General features: G+C 40.3%; 1 protein-coding gene across 2 annotated transcripts in view; it reads left to right on the top strand.

The window, feature by feature from the left end:
* The window catches only part of PHTF2 (putative homeodomain transcription factor 2), a 154,165-nt gene that overhangs the window by 75,589 nt on the left and 55,305 nt on the right, over positions 1-23,271 (top strand). For both annotated transcript variants that reach the window (XM_019487502.2, XM_014606494.3), the window contains exons 4-7: positions 2,921-2,990; positions 10,390-10,548; positions 18,342-18,507; positions 21,376-21,540. In XM_019487502.2, the coding sequence (XP_019343047.1) occupies positions 2,921-2,990; positions 10,390-10,548; positions 18,342-18,507; positions 21,376-21,540 (560 nt within the window). The remainder of the gene's footprint in view (positions 1-2,920; positions 2,991-10,389; positions 10,549-18,341; positions 18,508-21,375; positions 21,541-23,271) is intronic.

Here is a 23,271-nt window from a genome sequence, read left to right as displayed (position 1 = left end):
GCATGTAGAAAAACATTTTATGCATCCTTTTTTCATGAGAATTGAATTTGCCAGTAGTAGTGTTACAGTAATCAATTATCAATGGCATTTTTTCTTCCATAACTTTGATGATATGAACTAAACATTGTTTTAAAAAAGAACATTTTTTCCATTTCATTTGTAAAAGGAATGTAGACAAATTTTGCAAGCCAACTGCATTTTATTTATCAGTTTCAAAATGATCTTGCTAAGAGACTATATTAAAGCCCATCCTCACCAAATTGGTGTTTCTTGATGGCAACATGTTGGGCCCTAGCAGTAATTTTTAATATGCTACATGTTTATGGCACTATGAAAAGCAAACCAGCCTGAAATATGTTCCACATTAAATCTAAGACCTCATTGGCTGCCCCCATGCCGACCAATTGAAAGCCACACAATGTAGGGCTGCATCTTGCAACTTCCAACTTGCTGGCATGCAGGGATCATCAATGTGCACTGGTTCATAAAGCCAGACAGTGCAGCCGGATACCAGGGCACTGTGGAAAGTGTGGCATCAGGGCCCAGTCCCTGTGCCTGATTCCTGCGCATGCAGTCATGCTAGGACAGGGGTGGGCAGTGATTTGAGCTGACAGGTCACATAGGGAGTTTTGCTGAGCTGTTGTGGGCTGGGTCAGCACACCTGCAATTATCTGACTAATTTAAGCAGTTGTTTCATTCAGGAGTAAATTTATTCAGTTCAACTTCCACTTATTGTATGATAGTATCAAGTAGTTATTGTGGATAACCTTGTTTGTGGCAAGACTTATTGCCTCCTTTGTTTTGTTCAATGTAATGTATGCATCCACAATAATACATCTTGTTCAGTGTAACGTAGCCACAAGAATACTTAAGGAATTGCAGAAAAATAGGGCTGGAAGGGATCTCAGGGGGTCAGCTAGTCTAATGCTCTGCTCAAAGCAGGATTATCCCTGTCTAAATTGTTCTAGTAGGGTACGTACACATGGAGATGATAGCATGTTATTGTTGTATCTGGTATTTAGCTTAGGCTCTTCTGCTTCTTTCCAATACCTGAAGAAGGGCACTTGGTCTAACATCTCTCCCAATACACAGTTAGTTGAATAAAAGATATTACCAAGGAAACTTTGCTTTTTATGTAATCCCTTCTAGACAAGTGTTTGTCTAACTTGTATTTAAAAACTAAGGATGGAGATTCATCAACCTCTATATGTACTCGACAACCCTTGTAGTGAGAAAGTTCTTCCTAATAGTGAACCTAAATTTCCCATGCTGCAATTTCTTTTCTCTTCCCCTCTTCAGACTAAATAAGCAGATAAATCCTATCTGCCTTTCCAAAGAAATCATGTTATCTCTAATAATTGTTATTGCTCTACGCTGGACTCTTTCTAATTTGTCCACATCTTTTTTGAAGTGCGATTCCCAAAACTGAATACAGTACTTCCAGGTGTAGCCTCACCAATGCTTATTTAGAGACGAATCTTTTCTCTGGACTTGCAAGCAACACTTCTGTTAATACAGCCTAGTATTCTATTAGCTTTTTTTGCAACAGGAGCATAATGTTGTCTCGCATTCAACTAACTGTCCAGTATAATTCTCAAGTCCTTTTCTGCAGTACTTTAGCCTAACCTGTCATTCCCCAGTCTGTATTTATGCATGTGGTTGTTGTGTCCCAAGTGCAGTGCATTATTTATTTAATTATACTTTGAACTAGTCAGTGTTGAATTTCATTTGATTATTTTTGGTCCAGTTTATCAAAATCATTCTGAATCCTTATCCTACATTCTAGGGTGTCTGCAGTTCCAACCGGCTTGGTGCCATTCACAGATTTGCAAAGCATTCACTCAGTTCCTTCCTTCAAATTATTAATAAAGATGTTAAAACAATGCCAAACCCATTGGAGACCCCTGGGGAACCCTACTTGATATATCCTCTGAGTTAGACATTTCACCACTGATGACTACTCTTTGAGCATAAAAGTGTTCAAGTTCAACTATCACTTATCTTATGTGATAGCTCTTTAGTGAGGGAAGCAACTGTTATTGCGGTGGAGAGGAGAAAATACCTACTTTTCTCCAACACAGCTTTAATGGATGGTGATTTTGATCACTCTTCAGGAAAATTCAGTAGGGATTTAGCACCACTAACAAGGGGGCTGACCCTGACTGATGCAGGAGTCAGCAACATTGGCCAGTGGTGGGGAACCTCGGTGGGAGATGGGTGGGTATTAGGACTCAGCTGGGTGTGATGTGGTGAAAGCCCCTCTCTAGAGCCTGTCTACCTGATTACAGTGTGGCACAGTGCCAGAATGGCCTCCAGCTGTTGAATGCCTCTGAAGGCATGGCTCCCTGGGCCAGTTCCTGAGGTATATCCACAGGCTGTAAGTTGCCGATCCGTAGACTAACGAGTTGCACAGCCCAAAACGGTATCCAATATACACATTGCAGTTGAGTCTGTTCAGGGAGAAAAGTGGTTTCAGAGTTTTATGTAAGGATGATGCGGTAGTAAGCCTCAGTGCAAGTATGATTCTAATTCTGGCAGGTGTGTGTATGGTTCGTTTACATAAGCCAAGTATGTGAGTGTTACGTGCTCCACTTTTAGGCATTTTCGGATAGAAATTGATTAGTTTTTAGTGTGTTATTTTCATATAAAGTGCATTTACACTCTTTTGGCTTTATTTGACCAAGTTTTTATTTACTTATCTCTTTTGTTCCTTAGAACATTACATACTTTAATTTTCAGATTATGAATTTGGTACTTTCATGGTTTTAAATAAACAGCAAAATTTATTTAAAAAGATTTAAAAAATTGATTAAGTACTATTACTGACCCCATTCCCTTTTTAAAATTTAAATTTTTTTAAAATTTGTAATTACTTATAACTTGTGTGTGATTATGTTCTGAAATTCTTTACATATTTCAGGGTTTGAGGAACAAACCAAAGAAAACCGGACATGTGAAGCCAGATCTCATAGATGTTGACCTTGTAAGAGGTAGGAAAATGCTGAATTTGTCATTTATACTACCTGTGGAAGGCAATTTTTTGTCAAATTGCCTTCTTCCTGATAGCCTCATAACAGAAGAGTGGACTGTGAACTATAGAGATGAGACATGTAGAAAAAAAGCAAAAATATGTTGTTTTTTTAACACCTGGATTAAAGATAAGCAAGTCCATTTACTCTAATCATGCATTTAATTTATCCTGTAGCTCTCTTGCTGCTCTAGTCTTGAGAGAAATAAATGCTTAGCTAGCTAAGGAGCAGAGAATCATATTATTGTTGTTTTAACATTGGTTTTCAGTAGGTGCCATTACCAAATGCTTCAGAGGAAAGTTGAAGGAATTCTAGGGACACTTTCAGACTATAATCTGAGAATGTTTTTAGAAACCATAGTAGTTTAAAGAAGAAATCCAACCACACTTCTTAACACAAGATTACTTTTAGCAAACTGGAGCACAAATCCTGTTTAGCTATTGCTTCTGGAATTTCAGATCCATATGCACACTACCAGTAAGTTCACATAAGCATGTAGCTCACCAGTCGCACTTTACTCTTAATCCCTAAAGCTCACAGTCCTAAAGGGGAGGGTTTTACGTTCTTTTCCAGTAAGCAACTTTAATTTTATTTTAGAAGTGTTTCAGTGCTTGTCTCCATGTGAATTCCGTTGGAGGTTGCACTTAAGCAGAGAATTTTTGTCAAACACTGTCAGTTTAGTCCATGCCTAAAGTGCAAGACTGCCTGCTTTTCCAGTTTTTTAGTCTGAGAGAGTATATCACTGTTCACAGCATTTCTGTTAGTGGTTAGCTAGTTTGTTGTGTAAATTTGTATAGCTGATAGATGTTTAGAGTAGTTTAGGATATCATTGTGTGGTTCAGAATAAGCATGCCTTCTTCCTACTCTGTTTTCTTTGCAAATGTACACAGGGAGTTATGCAAGTCTTGAGGCTTTAAAATTGCAGGAGGTATGATAGCCACTTCCCTGTAAACAGGACAGGATGGTTTTGTGTACTGTAAGGGATGTACATCTCCCTTAAAAACAACCCCCCCCACCCCACCCCCAAAACAAAAACAAAAAAACCCCAAAAAACCCGCAACCAAAAACCCAACAACAACAACAAACCTCAAAACACTCAGTACCTGCTTTTGATCTAGGAGGGGAGAGTTGGATCCTTGCTCCATGGACCCACATACACTGGGCTTGGGAAATCAATGAGTGTGGTTTAATTTTGGCCTTGATTGGTTCCAAGGTTGCTTGCCTTAAATTTCCAACAAAGGAGTTGGGTTCAGAGGGGGAGAGTTGATGAGGGGGATGTCTAAATGTACTCTAAATCAGTGATTCTCAATCTTATAGACTCAAGGAACCCCTTGGAAAATGCCAGGTCTTAGTTTTAACTTGCTTTTTGAATACAAAAAATAATAAAGCAATCCTGTTGCAAAGAGCTCAGGCCACAAGTCAGAATGTTTTTTAACACTATTAATTCCCTTTTTCAAATCTCTGGGCTTATCTTATGAATCATATTTCTGTACCTAATAGTATTAATATTGTGAGGGACCCTACAGCACCCTTGAAAGGATCTCAGGGCACTCCATAATGCCATAGCACCCTAGGTGAGGGTCACTACTCTAAGAGTTCAGATTTTCCAAGTCTTCCTCTTAGTAGTCAAAATATGTGCTTTCCCCTCAAACTCTGAGACTGCATGCTAGCTCATGGCTGGAACTCATAATGGTCAAACTGTTGGCTACAAAAGTCCAACTCAAGAGCCTTAAAATTCTGGTTTATTAGGCAGATTGAAATACTGTAATGAAGTTAAATCATAAACCTTGGGGCTGGTCCAGACGTGCGCACACGCGCTACAAGAGTTACAAGAGTCAGGTATACCTATCCCACAGGCGCTGGAGTCTGCTGTTGAGGCTTCTTTCAGCGTGGTGTTATCTTCCAGAAGGGGGTCGCCGGCTGGTCCTTCTGGCTGGACAGGTCGGGTGCTGGTCAAGCTGGAGATCAAGAGGGTGCCACTGAGGGTCACTTTTCACTGCTTTTCATCTGTCCTTGGCAGACTTTGGTGACTCCCCAGTTTTCAGGTTTGCCCAATCCAGGGGTCATTGACCCTCGTGGGACTTCCCCCTCAGTGGCTACTGGATGGCATCTGTCAGCCCCAGGGTTTGTCCGCATGTACGTGCAGGTTTGGGAGTCCGTTGATTAATTTTGAATAGGGCTCTGGGAGCGGTTGATCTGGAGATATTCGTCCCAAAAGTTGGTCCCCGGCGTTGATTAACTCAGACCAGGGCTTCTAGCCCTTGATCAGAGACGTTTAGAGATGTCCCGGTTGCTACATTGTCTTCTATTGATTTCTTCTGTTGGTTGATCTGCAGTTTCCTTGGGTGTTAATTACTGTCTGCTACTGTGTTACACATTCAGTCACTGATTCACTCGCTCTTTCAGGGCCCAGCCTGATACAGGGAAGCAGAAGTTTGACTCCTGCCCTTGTTAACATTGTTACTAAACACACTTACAGTTGAAAGGAGGAGTATAAAATATAAGCTACAGATGCCATGGCACACAAATAGATAAAAATACCAAACTACAAGGGGAGATACAAAATGCACACATACAAATTTTAAAACACAATTCCTTATCTTAAAGTGAAAGAAAGAGGAAGGAAGAAAAGGTAGAAGAGGGAAAACATATCCAAGGAGGGGAGAGCAACTGCAGGCAAGAGGAAAAGGGGGCTTTCTGCTACAACTACCAGATCTTAGGTTATGTGGTAAAGCGATTCAAGTGTTTTGTATTCAGTGATTGAGTATGGAACAGAGTGCATCTATTTTGCCTATGGTCTTGAACTATGCCTGGTATCAGCAGACTTGATATTTTCATTTGAACCTGAATCCCCACTGATCTGCATGGAATTTAAACTGTTTACCAAGACATAAGACGAAATCTTCATCAGCACTATATTCACCTTTGGTGCTGTCCAGAAGCTAGGGTACACCTCAGTCCAGTGACTCTCAGCCTTTTTAGATTCACCCTCAGAAAATGCCAACTCTTAGATTTCACTTATTTTTGACCATGGATAAATAAGAGCAAGTCTTCTGTGGCAAAGAACTTAGATCACAGCAGGCCAGAATGGCTTTGATACTGGATTCCTATTTGAAATCCCTGAGTTTTCCTTGTGAATCACATGTAGGTGTTTGTACACCTAACAGTGCTAATCATCTGGCACTCCAAAGCATCTTTTTAAAGCATCTCACAGCATCCCAGAGTGCTGCAGCACCCTGGTTGAGAATCACTGCCTCAGTCTACCCCCATATTTATGGCTACATTCCCTGACTCGGAGGTTTCATTATTCTTCTGATTCTTTAAATCAGGCCAGATATGATCTTACAGGGCTTATCGCAGGCTAGATTTGGACCATAGAAAACTCTATTTTAATTTATAGTGCTGGCCTTACTAGCACAGCGGCTCTGGCTGCTGTTGGGGTTAATGTCATCACCACTTGCCCCACTACCAGACTACTGGTTCTGTAGGCCAGATGATTCATCTCTGCAGGCTGGATCCAGTTTACAGACTGTATGTTTGAGACTCCTGCTTTAAATAGCAGGAATGAATCGCATGATTACTGAGTCTGTTTCCCTGAAGTTAGCTTACAGAGGAACACCTAGGATGCCAGAGCATTCCAGCCTCAGGAATTAAAAGTGTTTTTTTGTGCTCTTTTCCATGGGAATTCTTCTGTTTTTCATATAATCATACCGAGACCCTGAAATTTGTAAATAAGATGTACAGGAAGGGATATATACGATGGCAAAAATCCTTTGGTTTAAAAAAAGCAAAACAACCCCTCCCCCCCCCCCCCAAAAAAAAACAACAAAACCAAAAAAACAAAAAAAGCAACAACCCGTCTCTGGCTTATTCAATGGGAGCAATAGTATAAGGGTAGGGACTAGCCTGGAGAGCTAATTCAGCTCCTGTCATCCCCCTTTACCAGCCTATTCTTCATACCCTTTCAGGAATTAGTGAAAAGGTAGAAAATTCATTCTAATTCCATTAAAAGAGTTATAGGAAAATCACGAAGTTCTTTGTCCTTTCAGTTAATGAAACTCAACCTGAAATGACTGTGGCAGACTCATGCCCCTATTATCTCCACTTTCAAGAGGATAGCAAAATGTATTATGTTTCTATAGATGAAGAGAATATTTATGTCTTCTCTTTATAATAAATCCTCATGCTGTGATAGCTAGGGCTGTGTGAAGCTTTGGTTGCTGATTTAATCTGGCGGAGATTTGGCCCAGTTTGGCAGCCGAATCTCCGAATTAAATCAAGAGACCCTTTAATTTCTCCAAATTGAATCGGAACCCTCTGAATCTATTCAGAGAGATTTGATGGTTCGGACATAGACACAGCTTTATGTGTTTTTTCTGCATACCTCAAGGCACCAGGCAGCTCGTGAACACTGATATGTTGGGGCAGATGGAGCGTCCCAAAGGAGCGCAGGGGGTCCCCAGCATGCTCAGCAGCAGACCCGGGAGTGGACTGGAAGCACTTCCGGTCCACTTCCAGGTCCACCGTGGCGCACATAGGGAGCCCCCCACCCCCCAGAGCAGCGACCGGTGCCTCCTGGGTCTGGGGGTGGGGCACCAATTCAGCTGAATCGAGTCAGGACAGTGATCTGAATCAACTAATCGAATCACTGTCCAGTGAACTGGGCCAAATCCAAATTGAATACGGCCTGCTTCACACCCCCCTAATAGCTATCAGCTACAGGTCTAGACTATATCTTTGAAAAACAGCACCCCTTGATAAAGATGCTGAGCTGTTAGTTGTCTTTCAGTAAAAGAATCAGCAAGCCTTCAGTTTCATATTTGAAGCTACTTGGCACCCAGTACAAAATATTTTTGACTGATTTTAGTGATAAACTGTCTTAAAAGGGGAAGGGGGGCAAGAGTTCAAGCACAAATAAAGGAAGTTATTGGCAAACGTTCACTGTATGCAGCATTGGACAAAAGCAGTTAGTACCTCCATGATTTTTGACAGCTGCTACAGCCGTGTAATATTTTTCATGGCTTCAATATTCAATATAAAAGAGGTTCAGATTACTCTGATGGATGCAACATTTTAATACAACCAAAGTCTAACTTTTTTGGAGCTTTTTTGGGAAGGATGGCACATAAACTACCTAAATAAACATATTTTTATAAATATATAAATCTAAACGTATTTATAATACATTTATTATATTATTAATTTACTTTATAAATAATACATAAACTTAATAACTTCAGTTGCAACTTTTTTGAGCCTTTTTTTGGTAAGGGTAGCATATAAGTAAAACTAACTTGTAATCAGGAGACACCCTGAAGTTTTTAAAAATACTTCAGGTGAAACATGACATGCAGTAGTGTGTTATGTCAGATAAACTGAAAGATGAGATGTACTGTTCTTAATTGCTATGTAATGGGCATCAATCTACCATTTATTTATTTGTCCAAGGAGCAAATGAGTAGCTGGCAATACAGACTTGCAGTGGCAATATCTTTGGAAATAATGCAGAGGCATAGCAGGGCAGCTTCACACCCTGGGAAGTGGCTGCACATGGGGCAATGCCAGCTGCCACGGTACAGACGATGGTAGTGTGTCCAATTGCCTCTGCTGTGGCTGCTATTTTTGTGCCTCTCTCAAGGTAATACCCAAGGCTGCTGCTCTAGTTACACCCCCCTCCCCCTCCCGCTTAGTCTTGCTACTGCTAGAATTGATCGAATTTATGGTCACGTGTGAAAGTCCTTCATAGATTTAAGCCAAAATTGTCAAAGACATTTTGGGGCATAATTTGTTTTGATTTTGATGGGATTAAACACCTAGATGAAGTTAGGAACAGGATCTGAATGTGTCAGGAATCATCTTTCAATTTATATTTGTCCCATAATTGAGATCATCTGGGGCCTGTTTAGTCTGTACACATGGATGCAGCCACAGCTGGCTCAAGAAGTTCCTCAGTTGTGGAGCTCTTGCCCAAGGAAGGCTTCCTAGTTGCTGTCTGTCCTCTTATCCCCTGCCCTCTTTTCTTATATTTCTGGTTTGTCACTTTTGTAATAATTTTTCAATTATTTGGTGACCTGTGAAGAGCATATGTTGGCATTTACTTCAGAGTGGTTGTTTTTGTCCTTTGCCAGTTCCTTTTTGTTGAAACAGTGTGCACATAAATTGCTTTTTTATGTTTATGATTTGGATTAATTCTAGTTGTACAGCTCTTCATGATTCTTATTAAATGATTTTTTAAATAAATTTTCAGTTAGCTCTTTTGTTCTTAAAAAAAAAAATCAGTAAAATCATACTTTTACTTTTCTGTGTTAAATATGAACAAAAATGTTTTCAAAATGTATTGCAACTATATTAAGATTATCAAACTATTAAGCAACATAGAATTAACACCCATAATATTACTTGTAAATATATATCCTATTTCAGAAGATAGACCAGATTAGGTAAAATCTAATAACGTTAATCTGTTTTTGCGATGGGAGTGTTTTATTGATAGGTCTTGAATTAATCCACCGGGTTAGATTGTATAATTGCTAATTCAAAGGAAGTTAGTTTCATCCCCATTGTATAGATGCATATATTATTGTGACCTTCAGTAAAGTGCATTTAATGTCATTGTTGGGAAAAAAAACCACAGTGGAAAACTTTTAATGTACAACAGGCTTTGCAGATATAAGAAATTAACTCTTTGTAAATGTTAAAAATAAAAAATCTACTTTCTTTCAAGAAAAGTACTCTGTATGAATAAATACATAAGGTATGATGAATATAATTCAAGGAAGTAAGAGAATGTATTAACTGTTAAAATAATACAGCCACGTAAGAGCACATAATTAGGAAAGGCTTGAAGGGCTGGTCTATACTTTTAAGATTAAAAGAGTAGTTCTTAAGTGGGCGTTAGTGGAGTATTTTTTGTTTTCAATATCAGTATAGAAGATATAAGCATGTATTTCCCTGTAGCAACCAGTATATATATATTTTTGCTTGTTTGTTTTGCTTTTGATTTTTAAGATTAGCTAAGAAAGCTGTCTGTTCAGGTCTGAAAAAATTACTGGATATCTGTTACCTAGTGTTTTAAACTTATTCATTAGAGGTAAACTTGAAAAAGAAGGTGGGACTCTGTAGAAACCAGGTTAAAAGCTATTACTCTGGAGGAAAACCAAGCTCCTGCCATATCTAGCTTTCTCCAGGAAGTTGTCCTTGACTCAAACTTTTAAGGTCTTCATATTTTGTATCTGCAATCTGGGGGTTCTCTTATATGTGCATTCATATTGGTGTGAGACAGAGCATTGTGATTTGAATTTTATTTAAATGGCAAAACTGGGATGTGTCAGCAAGAATAATTTTTTTCTTTTAATTTTAGGATCAGCCTTTGCTAAAGCAAAGCCTGAAAGCCCTTGGACCTCTCTGACCCGAAAAGGAATTGTTAGAGTTGTTTTCTTTCCATTCTTCTACAGGTGGTGGCTACAAGTGACATCAAAGGTCATCTTTTTCTGGCTGCTTGTTCTTTACCTTCTCCAAGGTACAGTTGGATGACAGGATCAAATGAGCACAAACATTTTGTTTTGATTGTTTTGAAATGATTATATCTTTTCAGTTTTAAGTGAACTAGACCAGATTCAATATGTTATGTGGCCCTAATGATGCACTTTTCAATTTGCACAGCTTGCTAATTAGATCAGGCCTCTGCAGCTAGTGGCCCGAATGATGGCCTGTAGGGGTTTTCAGCGCAGCTGCCAGAGCTGTGTTGGCACAGCTCCAGAACACAGAATGCTGCCACTGCTTGCCCTGCACCTCCTTGCACGCTGGGGAATTTTGGGAGTTTGGTTGCTGGTGGCAACTCAAATCGGCAAAGGGGTAACGCGGGGGAACAACAGCAGCATTCACTCCCTGAACTCCTGTGCTGTGCCAGCACAGTATCTCTGGCTGCCTTGCTGACAAGCTGCTTCCACACCACCGGAGGTAAATTGTCCAGCCTTGCGAGAGGTCCCACAATCTAGATCTGGCCTGTGGGGCCAGATAAGTTGGACAGCCCTGAATTATAGAAGGGGTGCCATCAGAGGGCCCATTCAAGTCCTTGCAAAGGGCATAGTTCTATCACCTCTATTATGATATTATTTCTGTACGTCTTAACACTGCTCCGAACACGTAGGGAATGTCTGCTTCCAGCTTGCTAGATAACTGCTTCCTTATGACTGAATTGTAGTTCCACTTTCCACAACTACCTCCTTTAATTCTATTATTTCTTAGGACCCATTTCTCATTTAGTGCACGTGCTGCATGTTGCTACTTGCTAGTTTTTTTAATCCTCATTTGACAAGAGATGCCAGATCTAACTGATTGCAAATCCTCAAATCACAGTGCAGTACTGAATCCAGAATTTCTTACTTTTTGTTAGGTTTTCTGTGGCACATACCACTTTTGGTTCTGTGCACTTCATAAATATTAATATGTTTTTATTTTACTACAGCAATTTTGACCTCAGATGATCACATGTCCCTGTCATATATGGAGAACCAAGACACAGAGATAATGGTCATCATAGCCAGAAGTGTCAGCTAATTTTAAATGTCCACCTTCAAGATGCAAAGCTCCTGAATTTATTTTCAGGTCGCTATAGTAGTGTATATCATGTCCCAACTTCTAGAGGAAGCTTTGAAATCAATCAATAAATTAAGTGCTAATGAGTCGTTAGAACTAGATGGCATTCACAAGGCAGTTCTGAAGGAACTCAAAGGTGAAATTGGAGAACTGCTGGCCATAGTATTTAACCTATTATTACAGATGACCTTTGTGCCAGAAATGTTTAGATTCAAGAAATACAGACATAAGCATAAAATAACTGCAGATCTGATCAGTGCAAGTGGAAAAGATCACTTGAAAATGCTAATAGTACTCTTCAACTGAATATGGGAAATGGAATCCACCTAGGAACCATGTGGTGTGTGGGCAGAAGAATAACCATAAAATGTTTAAAAAGGGAAATTTAAACAACACAGGCAATTGGAATGTGTGATCCATACTGCTGTCAGTCCCAGGCAAACTCGTCTCTAGAATTTATTTTGAACAGAATCTGCACTGTTACCAACAGTCTGGTTTTCACCCCACCCTCTTTTTCTTGGTTGTATTTTCACACTATATTATATTATTAAAAAGAACAGTGACTGGAGCTACCAGTGGTCTGAAATTTCATTGACTTTCTGAAGCTCTTTGCTTCAGAGGGTTTCAGAAACAAGGGGGTTTCTGATGCATACTGGAAATCTATAGACTCCCCATAAATATTTATCCAGCTTTTGTTGAATCTTTATCCAGGTCCCACGTGCCCTCGGATCTCCAACCAGAAACCAAATGATTATTTTAGATTTAACCCTGGAATGAAATAAACATGTTCTGTTATAATTTGGTAGTGTTACTGCAGTTGGAACTGCCTTCTGCCACAGAAACTGGAATTCCATGAGTAAAGGGATTATTGCAGATCTTGACTTTACAGTATCACCAGCCTTCTGCATACACTGATAAATTAAGTGAATCTAATACTCTACTTAGAACTGCTAAAAAAAAATAGGTCTTATAATTCAGCAAATAAAATTGAAGGTTAAGAAAAATAGTATGACCTTAGATATTTATATCCTCCTAAAAGCCTTGAGTACCACTGATGGGTTTAGCTGACTAGATAACACCTTTCATAACCCCCAATTACACAACAGGTCTGACATCAGAAGCAATCCCCTCTTTCTACAGTCTTCTGTGTGGTTCACTTTCCCTTCATCCTCTACAACAGATAAGGCAAAGGGCTTAAAGGCAAAAGTCATATTTACTAAACAACCCTGAATCAATGTTAGAAAATTGGGTTTAGAAGGGACCTCAGGAGAGGTTATCTAGTCCAGTCTCGTGCTGACCCAGGCCTTAGAAACCTCCAAGGATGGAAATTTCACCACCTCTCTAATTCAGGGGTTCCAAACCTTTTTTATGCTGCAGACCAGCAAACCACAGACCGGAAGTGACCAACATACTGTGGGCAGGCAGCCAACCCTTTTTTATACTCAGTATAAAAAGGGTTTTGCCTGCCAGTTACTTCTGGACCTGCAGCCAATCCTTCATGGCCTGGTACCAGGCTGCAGCCCAGGGGTTGGGAACCCCTGCTTTAGGTAATCCATTCCACTGTTTCGCCACCCTCCTAATGAGAGTGGATATTAGGAAAAAACTATCTAAGCTTCCCTTGCTGCAACTTGAGACCATTGCTCCTTGTTCTGTCTTCTGCCACCACTGAGCACCCTTCCCGTTCTGGTACCAAATCAAATGCTGGTTCCCTGGGAAAAATAAAATATGATCATAGAAAAATAGACTGTAGTAAGCTGTACAGACAGGTTACTTTAATTCTAGTATTTCTTAACTTGTGTGATTGAATTTCTACCTATCTCCCTTTGTTTAACATAATAAACCACTTGGGTTTTTTATAAACTGAAAAAACAAGTTATATCTTTGGGGCTGTATTGATAGAAGGTTTGTCCTTTAGAATCACAAAAGAAACCTTTTGAAATCTTGAGTTAATGAAGTAAAGGGTGGTAGTAGTAGTAGTTGACTACAACCCAGGCATTCTGTGAGAAACACTGTGCTGTGGATTTTGCAGGTATTTGTGGATAACAGAAGAAAATTGGGATTCAGGAGCCATGAGTTATATTCCAGATTCTAGAGAAGAGTGTTTGTGAGAGATTACAGATCCTTTTTTAATTTCTTACGTAGCATATTTCCCCAGCCTGTTATCCCTTATTGCTCCTATTATTGTTATCCTGCATTGCTGTGCATTTCTACTTATTTGTGTCTTCCTCTCCTTATTTTTGCATTTGTTGCACAGTGTTTCTCCTTCTTCTCCATGCTTTGTTGAGTACCAATTTATTTCCCTGCTCTTAGTTTTGGTGGTAAGAGCTGAAGCAGCCAGCAGCCCCTGCTTTGGCCATTCCTCTCCAGGTACATTCTGGGCCCACCTATTTTGCTCCCCTCCCTCTGACCTCCTTTCAGTTCTCCCACCACATCTGAAGGTTGCATAAACATTAGTTTTGTATTTCCTTCTTTTCATAGCTATAAATTCAGTTACCTTAAAGCTTTCTCTGGATTCTGACTTGCAGAGGAGATGAGGAGACTAGAAAGATAGGGCCCTCCCCAGATCCGCATGTCTACACATTCATGAATGCGCTGTAATTACAGCACGTTACCTTTAGTACCTGTAATAACAAGTGCGAACTTAATGTGCTGTAATTGGGGCTACTGTGCAGTAGTGCCAGCAGACACTTTTTTGTGATGCTAATGTGCAGTTGACTAATCCTACGGTATATTAGCTCATTAGGCTGGATTTTGCCTGCTGCGCTGATGTGCAGTAGAATTAGCCTACTACACATTTAGCATCTCGTGTAGACAGGCCCATTAGGAAAGAAAGTGCTTAGGTCCCTCAAAATGGCAAGGTCCACTGCAGAGCCAGGCTCCCGCATGGAGGACTAAAGAAAAAAGCCCACATTTTGCCTAGTTTCCTGCTCTCATGAGGAGTCATAGGGACAGGCCTGCATAGGTACCTGCATGTGTAAAAGAGGAGAATGTGTTGCTGACAAGCAGTCTGTCCTTAATTTTCCAACTCTCCCTAATTCTCTCCCCCCCCCCCCAAAATAAAAATAAAAAGTATTTGCCTTAGTTTTCTTTTCTAGAATAGTTTGTGCCTACTTCACCAGATGCTGAGAAGGGACTGAGCCTGTGAAGGAATCAGTGGATCAAATAATCATTTCCTTTAATACCTGGTGATCTAAGGAAGATAAAATATATTGTTTGAAAAGCTAAACGAGCCTCTTTTCAGTCTTTCACTGAAATCAGCATGTAATATGCATCGTCTACCAGTTTTGTGATACCGTCTTGCAGCCATGAGCAATTGTATTTTCAGCAATAAACAACACTGATAATTAGTATCGTGGACTTGCTCAGGAAACACAAAAATAATTGGTTTCAACTAAAGAGCCGTAGCAACATATGCATCCTCAGTGAACTGTGACAGAAAAACTCCAGTTCAAAAGAAAAAAATTTTAGTGCTTTAGCTAAGGTTTGCCCAGTGCTGAAAGGAAAAATACTTCAGAAGTAGCAAACATTAAAAGGCTTACAAAGATATATGCAATGTGTTTAAATAAAAACACCTTTGACAACATTTTTTGTGAATAGCTGGAGGTGATAAATTAAAGAGAGATTTTTGGCTTGGGAGCTGCAGTTTAAGATTTTAAACTTTAATTAAATATTGAGTTCCTATGAGCACGATGACTGGGATGAGAATTCACCACAGAAATAAACTGTAATTACCAATTTTTTTTTTATCTTCAAAATCCTTGTAGCACAATGTGCTTGCCAAATGTGTTCCTGGAATGCATCATTTTTATGACGCTGCCTATATTGACTATATGGGTTGTAATGGGACTTAAGAGTATTTCCAGTTCTTGTATTATGAAATGTCTTCGGTGCATCATGGTTACATTTCAAGTGTATTAAGCAGACAAAAAAGGAGCAAAATTGGGCTAGCAGCAGTGATACAGAGGAGAAAACAAGTGCCTGGTTAGTTGGAGGTTCCCAGCTTGAGACCTGTGCTCCTAGAGTCCCCAAACACATGCCTAGCAGCTGGGGTTGAGGACTAGATTGCTTCCTTGCAGCCTATAATTGGAACAGTCTTGATTGAGAATTGTAACGGGATCTGTTCTTCCGTTTTAGATTATGGACACGTAAATTACTGTGAGGAAAGCTAGGGTTTGAATTTGCAATATGTCATCTGTTTTGCAGCAACTGCCTGTGTGCTTGCTGTTATCTTATAGCAAATATGAGATAGATGAGGCACTTTACTCCTTAATGAAAATGGGGAAAACTATTATGTGGGATAAGGGCATACACATGGGCAGTTTCTTTGGAGCAGCATGTTATAAATTCACATCCCAGTTTGTCCTCTGATAACTTGTTTGTGTAGTCAGACCAATATTTTGTTGATCTTTTAGTGTGGTGTAATTTAAAATGCTTGTAATTTTAATGTAGTTACAAGTTTAAAAGGTAACTGGTAAAAACCAGTTCCTTTTCAGATTATGTGGCTTTAAAACATCAAATATTATCATGTTTTTTTGCTTATGCGATATTCAAGGAGTCGTGTTCTATTATTATCTGGTAGATGAATTCTCAAAGCAAAAAAATACTTCGTTGGAGTCATAGCAACATGTTCCAAAATTTTTGTTTTTGTTTTTGCTTGGGCTGAGTGCTGTTATCATTTCAGTTTTGAAGTGGTTGATTTGTGTAATTTTACTAAAATTCTCTTAGGTTGCCACCACATGGTATTTTTCCAAAACTGGTCTTAAGGAAAATGGTGCCCTGGGTGAAATTATTTTGGTGACACTCCCTCCCCAAATCGGAATCAGTGGTGCTACCGTGGGCAGGGGGTGCAGGGCACAGTCCAGCAGGGAGGCAAGTGGCATGGTACACATTGCCATGCCACTCTGCCTGGCCTGGGACACAGGGGAAAGGCTGGGCTGGGTGGTTGTCCATGTCACCTCCTCCTAAGGCCGTCTGTATTCTTTTTACCTTATCTACTTGTATAGCATAAACATCTTTTCCCCAAAGAAAAATCAGTCTTTCAAAATAGGGTTATGTGTTGTAAGCAAGCAACCCGTTCTTTATTTGTTTTTTCTCCTTGGCTTGAGTAGAAGCATGGAGGCACAGAAGCATGGTAATGCTATGCTCTAATGGCTGCCAAAATATCTCTCATTTCTCTCTCACTTGGCAGGCAGAAAGTTAGGGCAGAGTCTAGTTTTAACCCTCTCACAGCTGCTAAGGAATTTGCAGTAACTAATAGCTGAGCAGCCAAAAGTTTCTCCCAATTCCTTAGTGGCTATGAGATGGTTAATGCTGTAGCTTGTGCTTGAAGCAGTAATTGAGCTGACTTGTAGCCTTTCTAGTTATATAGGCAAAACTTTTATGTTTCTTCATGTTTTATATATTTATGCTTTCAAAAGACTGAGGTAGCATTCTTAATATGTGAAATTCTTCATATGCCATTTGAAAATGGCAGAAATAATGATGGGTTTATTAGAACTTAAAACCTGAAGTTTCTAGGATTTTCAGTTTTTATGAATTGACATAAAGCTGAACAGTCCAAACGCTGCATTTTGCAAATTCCTGCATCTCAAAATAGGTTTGTTGAATTCTCTTGAAAATAGGGCAACATCTTTCTTTGCCTCATGTTCTGATTTGTATTCAAGCATGCAGATATTAGAGGCTGATAAAGGGTCCATTTTGTAAAGTAAAATAGCCACCTCTTTATGACATTCAAACTTAATGGTCTTAGCCCTTTTCTCTGTCTAGGATTTGTTTAAGTAAGTAGTTGCCATTTCTTATTCTTCCAAGTGTTTTTTTTTCCTTATCTTCATTCTCCCATGCTGCTAGCCATAGTTGTTCCAGAGAGATTTGAGCTCTTTCGGGGTAAAAATACTTTAATCTCTGATTTAAAAAAAAAAAAAAAAAATTCTTGTTCTATATTTTTACTACAGATGGTCATTTTGAATAAAATGCATATGAAAGGCGTTTTCCCTGTGTTCAATTCCATGAATACAAATGTCTCACTGTTTTGTGCACCTTATTCCTGGTCTAAAGTTTTGCACAAGTGTCACATTTCTTGATGCATGAAACTTCAGCATATGTAGGTTCTGCTGTCCAGACGCACGTGCGAAACTGTTGCAGTTGATACAAACCAGCATTCCAGTTTAGAAGGCCAGTGCTTTGCTTATGAGATAGATAGAATTAGAGTGCATCAATGCATTTGCTTTTATGGGCCACTGATTCTAAGTGTGTAAACAGGCCATACTCAGTTTTTCATATAAACAGATGCATTTACATTTAATGACAACAAGAGTAAGTAATACTTCCCTATGTTTGGAGTGGCAGATGCACAGATGTCTTTAAATACTTCTTCCAAATATCTGCTGAGATCACCAGACTTGGAAGTTGCTTCCATGTGTTCGAGTAAAAATATTAGGCCTAAATCTGGAATATAGTGCAGCATATAATTTCATTTTTAGTCTTGGTATAGATTTAGATGGAATATGTGATCTGCCGTTTTAGAACACAAGATGCATTAGGGGCTATTTGACTTAAGTCAGTTCCAACTGAAACAAGAAGCAATCAGGATTCAGGAAAGGATATTTAACGTTGTCAACTGTTGATTTTGTGAAAATCTGTATAATTGGTTGACCACACAAAGAATTTCAAGACTCTTCAGACACTGAACTGAATTTCTTTTCCTTTTTTTTGCAGTTGCCGCAGTAGTATTATTCTATACAGCACAAAACCCACATAATATACCTCTGACTGAAGTAATTGGGCCAATATGGCTAATGTTGCTACTTGGAACTGTGCATTGCCAGATTGTCTCAACACGAACTCCTAAACCACCTCCCAGCACAGGGGGTAAAAGAAGAAGGTACAGTCTGTACTAAAATGTTCTTAATCAGTTAGGATCATGAAGTGATCCTGGAATATACATGCATGGAATTATTCTGGAATCTATATTCTGTGGGCCATTTTGCAAGGTTTTTGTTTACATAGAGGACGAGGTTTAAGAATTTTGGTCAGTATTTTATTGTTATGAATCTTTGTAATTGGCTGTGAATCTCCAGTATTCACTTGATTTCACTTTTATTTGACATTATATTGACCCTTACTCTTGCTTACAAAAGGTTGTCACTTACTATAGTTAAAGTGACATTCCTGTAAACATTATTGTGACTTTAAATTTTTCAGTTCACAATCCAGATCAACAAGGATCCTGGTTTTCTCTGTTTAAAAGTTATAAATTCTCTGACACATTTTTTCAAATTCTTTGATTTTAAAAATGCTGAAATCACAATTAAAATGAAATGCCACTATATCAATTGAACAGAATGTTTTCTTGATGCATTTAGATTTTTAAAGCAATTTGGAAGCTTACCAGTGCTTCAATAACTATAATAAAATCAATTCTAAGTGTCTATACATTTTGGTATTTGATTTTTTTTTTATCATGGAAAATTGGAGCTCTCCCTGCCCCTTTCACCCACCAGGACCCAGGTCCAGGCCTGTCGCTCCCCACCCTCAGCCCCTTGGGCCCTGCTGGAGGGGGCCCCCACTCCTGCAGCAGTGCCCAAGCCCCAACTGCTGCCCACAGGAAGCGACTGCTGTGGTGGAGCAGAGCACAGAGCCCAGCTCCCGCTCTCCTGCAGGTGGCATGGCCAGAGGAGCCGGGGGGTGGGCCCAGATCCCCACTCTTCTGTCCTACCCTTGGGGCCTCTGCAGCACAGTGGGCAGGACCCTGCACAGCAGGGCTGGGTGGGGAAGCTCATTGCCACTGCTGGGAGCTGTGCGCCACCTTGTTGAGGTGCTGCCTCTCCCCCTAGCAGCAGTGAGGCCCACAACTCTGCACTGCCACCCCCACTGCTGCTGGGCAGGCAGGGCTTGTGGCAGCAGCATTGAGCTTCCCTTCACTGCCCCGCCCAGCCCTGCTCTGCTCTGCCTTGTTACTATGAGTCCCACCTGCTGCACCACAGAAGACCCGAGGGAGGGCAGCAGGGGGGAAGCCTAAGCTCACAATGGTCAGCCTGCCCGCACCCCGTGTACAGTTCTGGGGGGCATATGCCCCCACTGCCCTCCCCGGTAGTGTGTTGCAGCAGTGGGGAGCCAGCCCTGCCTTCCTGGACAAGTGTGGCTCCATCGCACTCCCCACTGGGGCCCTGCAGCTGCACATTCCGGCCCCGGGCCCCAAGCCCCATGCACCACCCCACTAGGCCACAACCCCAGCCCTGACCAGGTCCCTTCCTCCCTGTGTGGGCTTCAATCCCCCTTCTTCCCTGCCAGACTTACCTGTGGGACATGCTCTCCAAGCTGCCTGGGGACCATGTGCATGTGTAAGCGAGCACATGCACCTGGCACTCCCTGCCTGACCACCTTTCTGCTCCCCCCAACCCAAAGCTCTTTGCAGAAGTGGAGAATCCATGTGTTTCTCTTTTAAAATGAAAAATTGGCATTTTTCTCAGTTAAAAGGGAAGATCCGTATTTTTTCCATTTTTCTGTGGGAAACGGAAAACCCAGATCCCTGCTGATCAGTAATCTTCCTCTTAGAAGCATGCGTTAAAAGAACAAAGGTGACATTACTAATGAGGACTAAGACTGCCAAAACTTAAGTGAAATACAGTTTGCTACTGGAAATTATGCCATTGGAACTGGGGTTATAACTTACAGTAACTTTGAGGCTCAAGCCTTTGGTAATTAGCAGAGGTATATTTTTGCTTAAAAATTATTCTCACAACAAAGGCCATTTCTATCTTGCTGCCTGGGGACAGACGCTCATAAAGCCTAAGCCTGAATTTGATTCAATCTTTGCAGGTTAGCCTAACCTGGTTAGGCTAAATAAGTTTGTAACTGCAGACATCCCAGGCATGTAGGCATATGCCTGCGGTAGCTCAGGCTAGAAGCCAGGGTGCGCTAGAGCAGCCCTCCCTCACTTCCATAGAGCTGAGCTGAGGGGGTGTGGGCAGGCCCTGGCAGGATTAGAGAGGGGTTCCCCCCTCCTTGATAACAGAGTATTTATCAGATTTGTTATCCGTATGTATCGCCCCATCAGAAAACAAACAGCCTCTCTAATTCAGGCTCTTCTTAAACAAAGAAGGAATGGATGGACATTACCAGCTGAGCTGTTGATTAGCTCCAAAAAGCCCTAAGTCGACACTGCTGTCTGCCACGACATGGACCATAGCCAGCATGTGCTCTGCTAGCTAATTCTGAGGTGTCTGCGTAAGGCAGAGGGGATGGGGGATCCCTGCTTAGCGGGGAGGGGCAGAGCAGGAGGAAGCAAAAGAGACACTGCTATGCCTGCAAGTCTGTCAGAGCTGCAGCCAGGGAGCAGAGGGGAAAGGACCAGCCCTGCTGTGGAGCAGAAAGCATGCCGCAATGGCTAAAGTCTGACTTAACTTAAACCAGCAAGGGGTCTGGGACAGACATTGCATAAACCAGTGTGACCCAAATCAGTTAAGTCTGATACTACATTCAACCAGGTTCATCTCATACTGGTTTCAGCCATTTTCAAACTGGTTTATGTGCACTGAACATCTGTTCTGTTACAGGTTTAAACCAGTTTCTGATCACTTAAACCGGTTTGTGTGTAATGTCTGTCCCTAGCCACTAAGTTTTAACAAACTATGTTTATTACAGTTGGATTGAAAATGTTTTGCATGCTTATAAAATTGCTGAAAACATCACAGAGTTAGTGGATTATCTTTATAAAGCTACTTTCCACTTTTAATCTCTTCTAATGAAGGAAATTAAGGAAAGCAGCACATTTGGAAGTACATAGGGAAGGAGATGGCTCTAGTACTACAGATAACACACAGGAAGGAACAGTGCAGAACTACGGTACAAGCACCTCTTACAGTATTGGCGCTGTCTTCAGAGATATCTGGCATGCTGCTTTCCTTTTATCAGGGTTTGTATTTATTCAAGGCTATATATGTGTTAGACATGCATTACCCCTTTTCTGAAAAAGTGAACACTGATCTATGTTTATGTGTAAATTATTAAAAGATCCAGTATTAATGTTTTTTACAACACAGCACTGTTGTATTTGAGTATCTAGAGATTTTGTCCTCGTTTGGCACATTTCAGTAAAATAACCTCTGAGAAATTAAAAAAAATAGTTGGATTTGGATGTGTGCAATGATTCTTCTGAGGTAGGGACATCATGTAAGGACTGCCAAAGATAAAAACCATTACTCTTAAATCCTGGGAAAGCTCTTGACTGTCCAAGTGTCTGTAATTCCATTTAATACCCCTAATTATAACCTTTCTTTACTGAGAAAATTAAATACCTTTCTAATGGCATTAACTTATTGCTTCCGTGGCAAAACCCTAATCTCTGCTGCCAAATCTCCCTGTCTGCAAGTGGAAGAGAGGTCAGGATTCAAATGCACATGAAGTTTGATTTTTTTTTTTAATTTTATTTTTTTTTATTTTTTAAGGACCACAGAATTGTTAGTTCAGTGAACTACAAATTGCATGTAGCATTTTAAATTTATTTTTTTTAACTATTGGAGGGAAGGTGTAAACATGGTACTCTTTAGGAGCCATTTCTCCTCAGACACTGAATGTCAAAATGATGGTTTTATCCTTGGAAAACTTATTGAGAGACGTGTACTGATTTTTTTAAAATCCAATTTTCTGAGTGCTGTAGATATTAATTTAAGAAAAAAAGGAGGCATTTAGAAATAGGAACAAATCCTGTAAAGTGGCTTAAACTTGAGAAAGGGGATATTGCATTTTACTACATGTATGTTTTGTTGTACAGAATGCATCATGTAATTGAACTTCACTAACATGTCTGTCATGCTTGTGATAAAGTGCTCTTATATTCTGATGAAGTTTATCCTGTATTTTGAAAATTTTGTACCAGAAGCATCACATTTAACTGCTGGCATTTGTACATTTTACAGCAGTGGTAATGCTGTCCTGCTTTAACTTACATAAAGCAATTACTTTTCAAAGCAACTTCTTGAAAAACATGGGTATAGACAGGCATACAATTGTAGCAGCTTCCGAAGGGGAAGAGAACTGCTCAGCAGAGTATAACAGCTGTTGCCATTACCTCTACATGAGCCTGTAGCTATACAAATGCAGCAAAATCCCTCTGGCTTTAACTCTGCTTCTCACCTGTATTGCTGTAGGAGCATGCCCTCATAACAGTTGTAGTGTAACAGCTGTTGTGTAAATGGCACCAGCAGCTCCCCTTCCCCTCTTGGAAGCTGCTACAAGTGTACATTTGTTCATTCCCTATAGGTATTATCAAATACCATTGATGTACTTTTTGAGTACGCATTTTAAATGAGCAGGTCTTTATGTAAATATAATCCAGGCGTTTTGGAGCTTGGTTGTGCAATGTGTGCATGTTTTCCAGGAGTCAGTTGCATTTAATACACAAGACTAGGCCATAGGATCTCCATATGCTTTGCTGTTGTTTTTTCAAAGTTCAGCTTAGGATACTGAGTAGGATTTAGCACAGCATACACAGTGTTTCCAGTTGTGTAGGTTGTCCAGTACTCACTGTAACGCTTGTTTACACCATTTAATCAAACAAGGGCAATGAGAGGTACTTGTTATATCCCATCCTAAAAAAGACAAAGGGTTTTTTCAGTTCAAGTGGGGAAAGTGGAAACCAGAACTG

Source organism: Alligator mississippiensis, chromosome 4 (assembly GCF_030867095.1).
Source record: "Alligator mississippiensis isolate rAllMis1 chromosome 4, rAllMis1, whole genome shotgun sequence".
Taxonomy (NCBI): domain Eukaryota; kingdom Metazoa; phylum Chordata; order Crocodylia; family Alligatoridae; genus Alligator; species Alligator mississippiensis.
The sequence above is the reverse complement of the archived record's forward strand: the minus strand, read 5'-3'. Positions and strand labels throughout refer to the sequence as shown.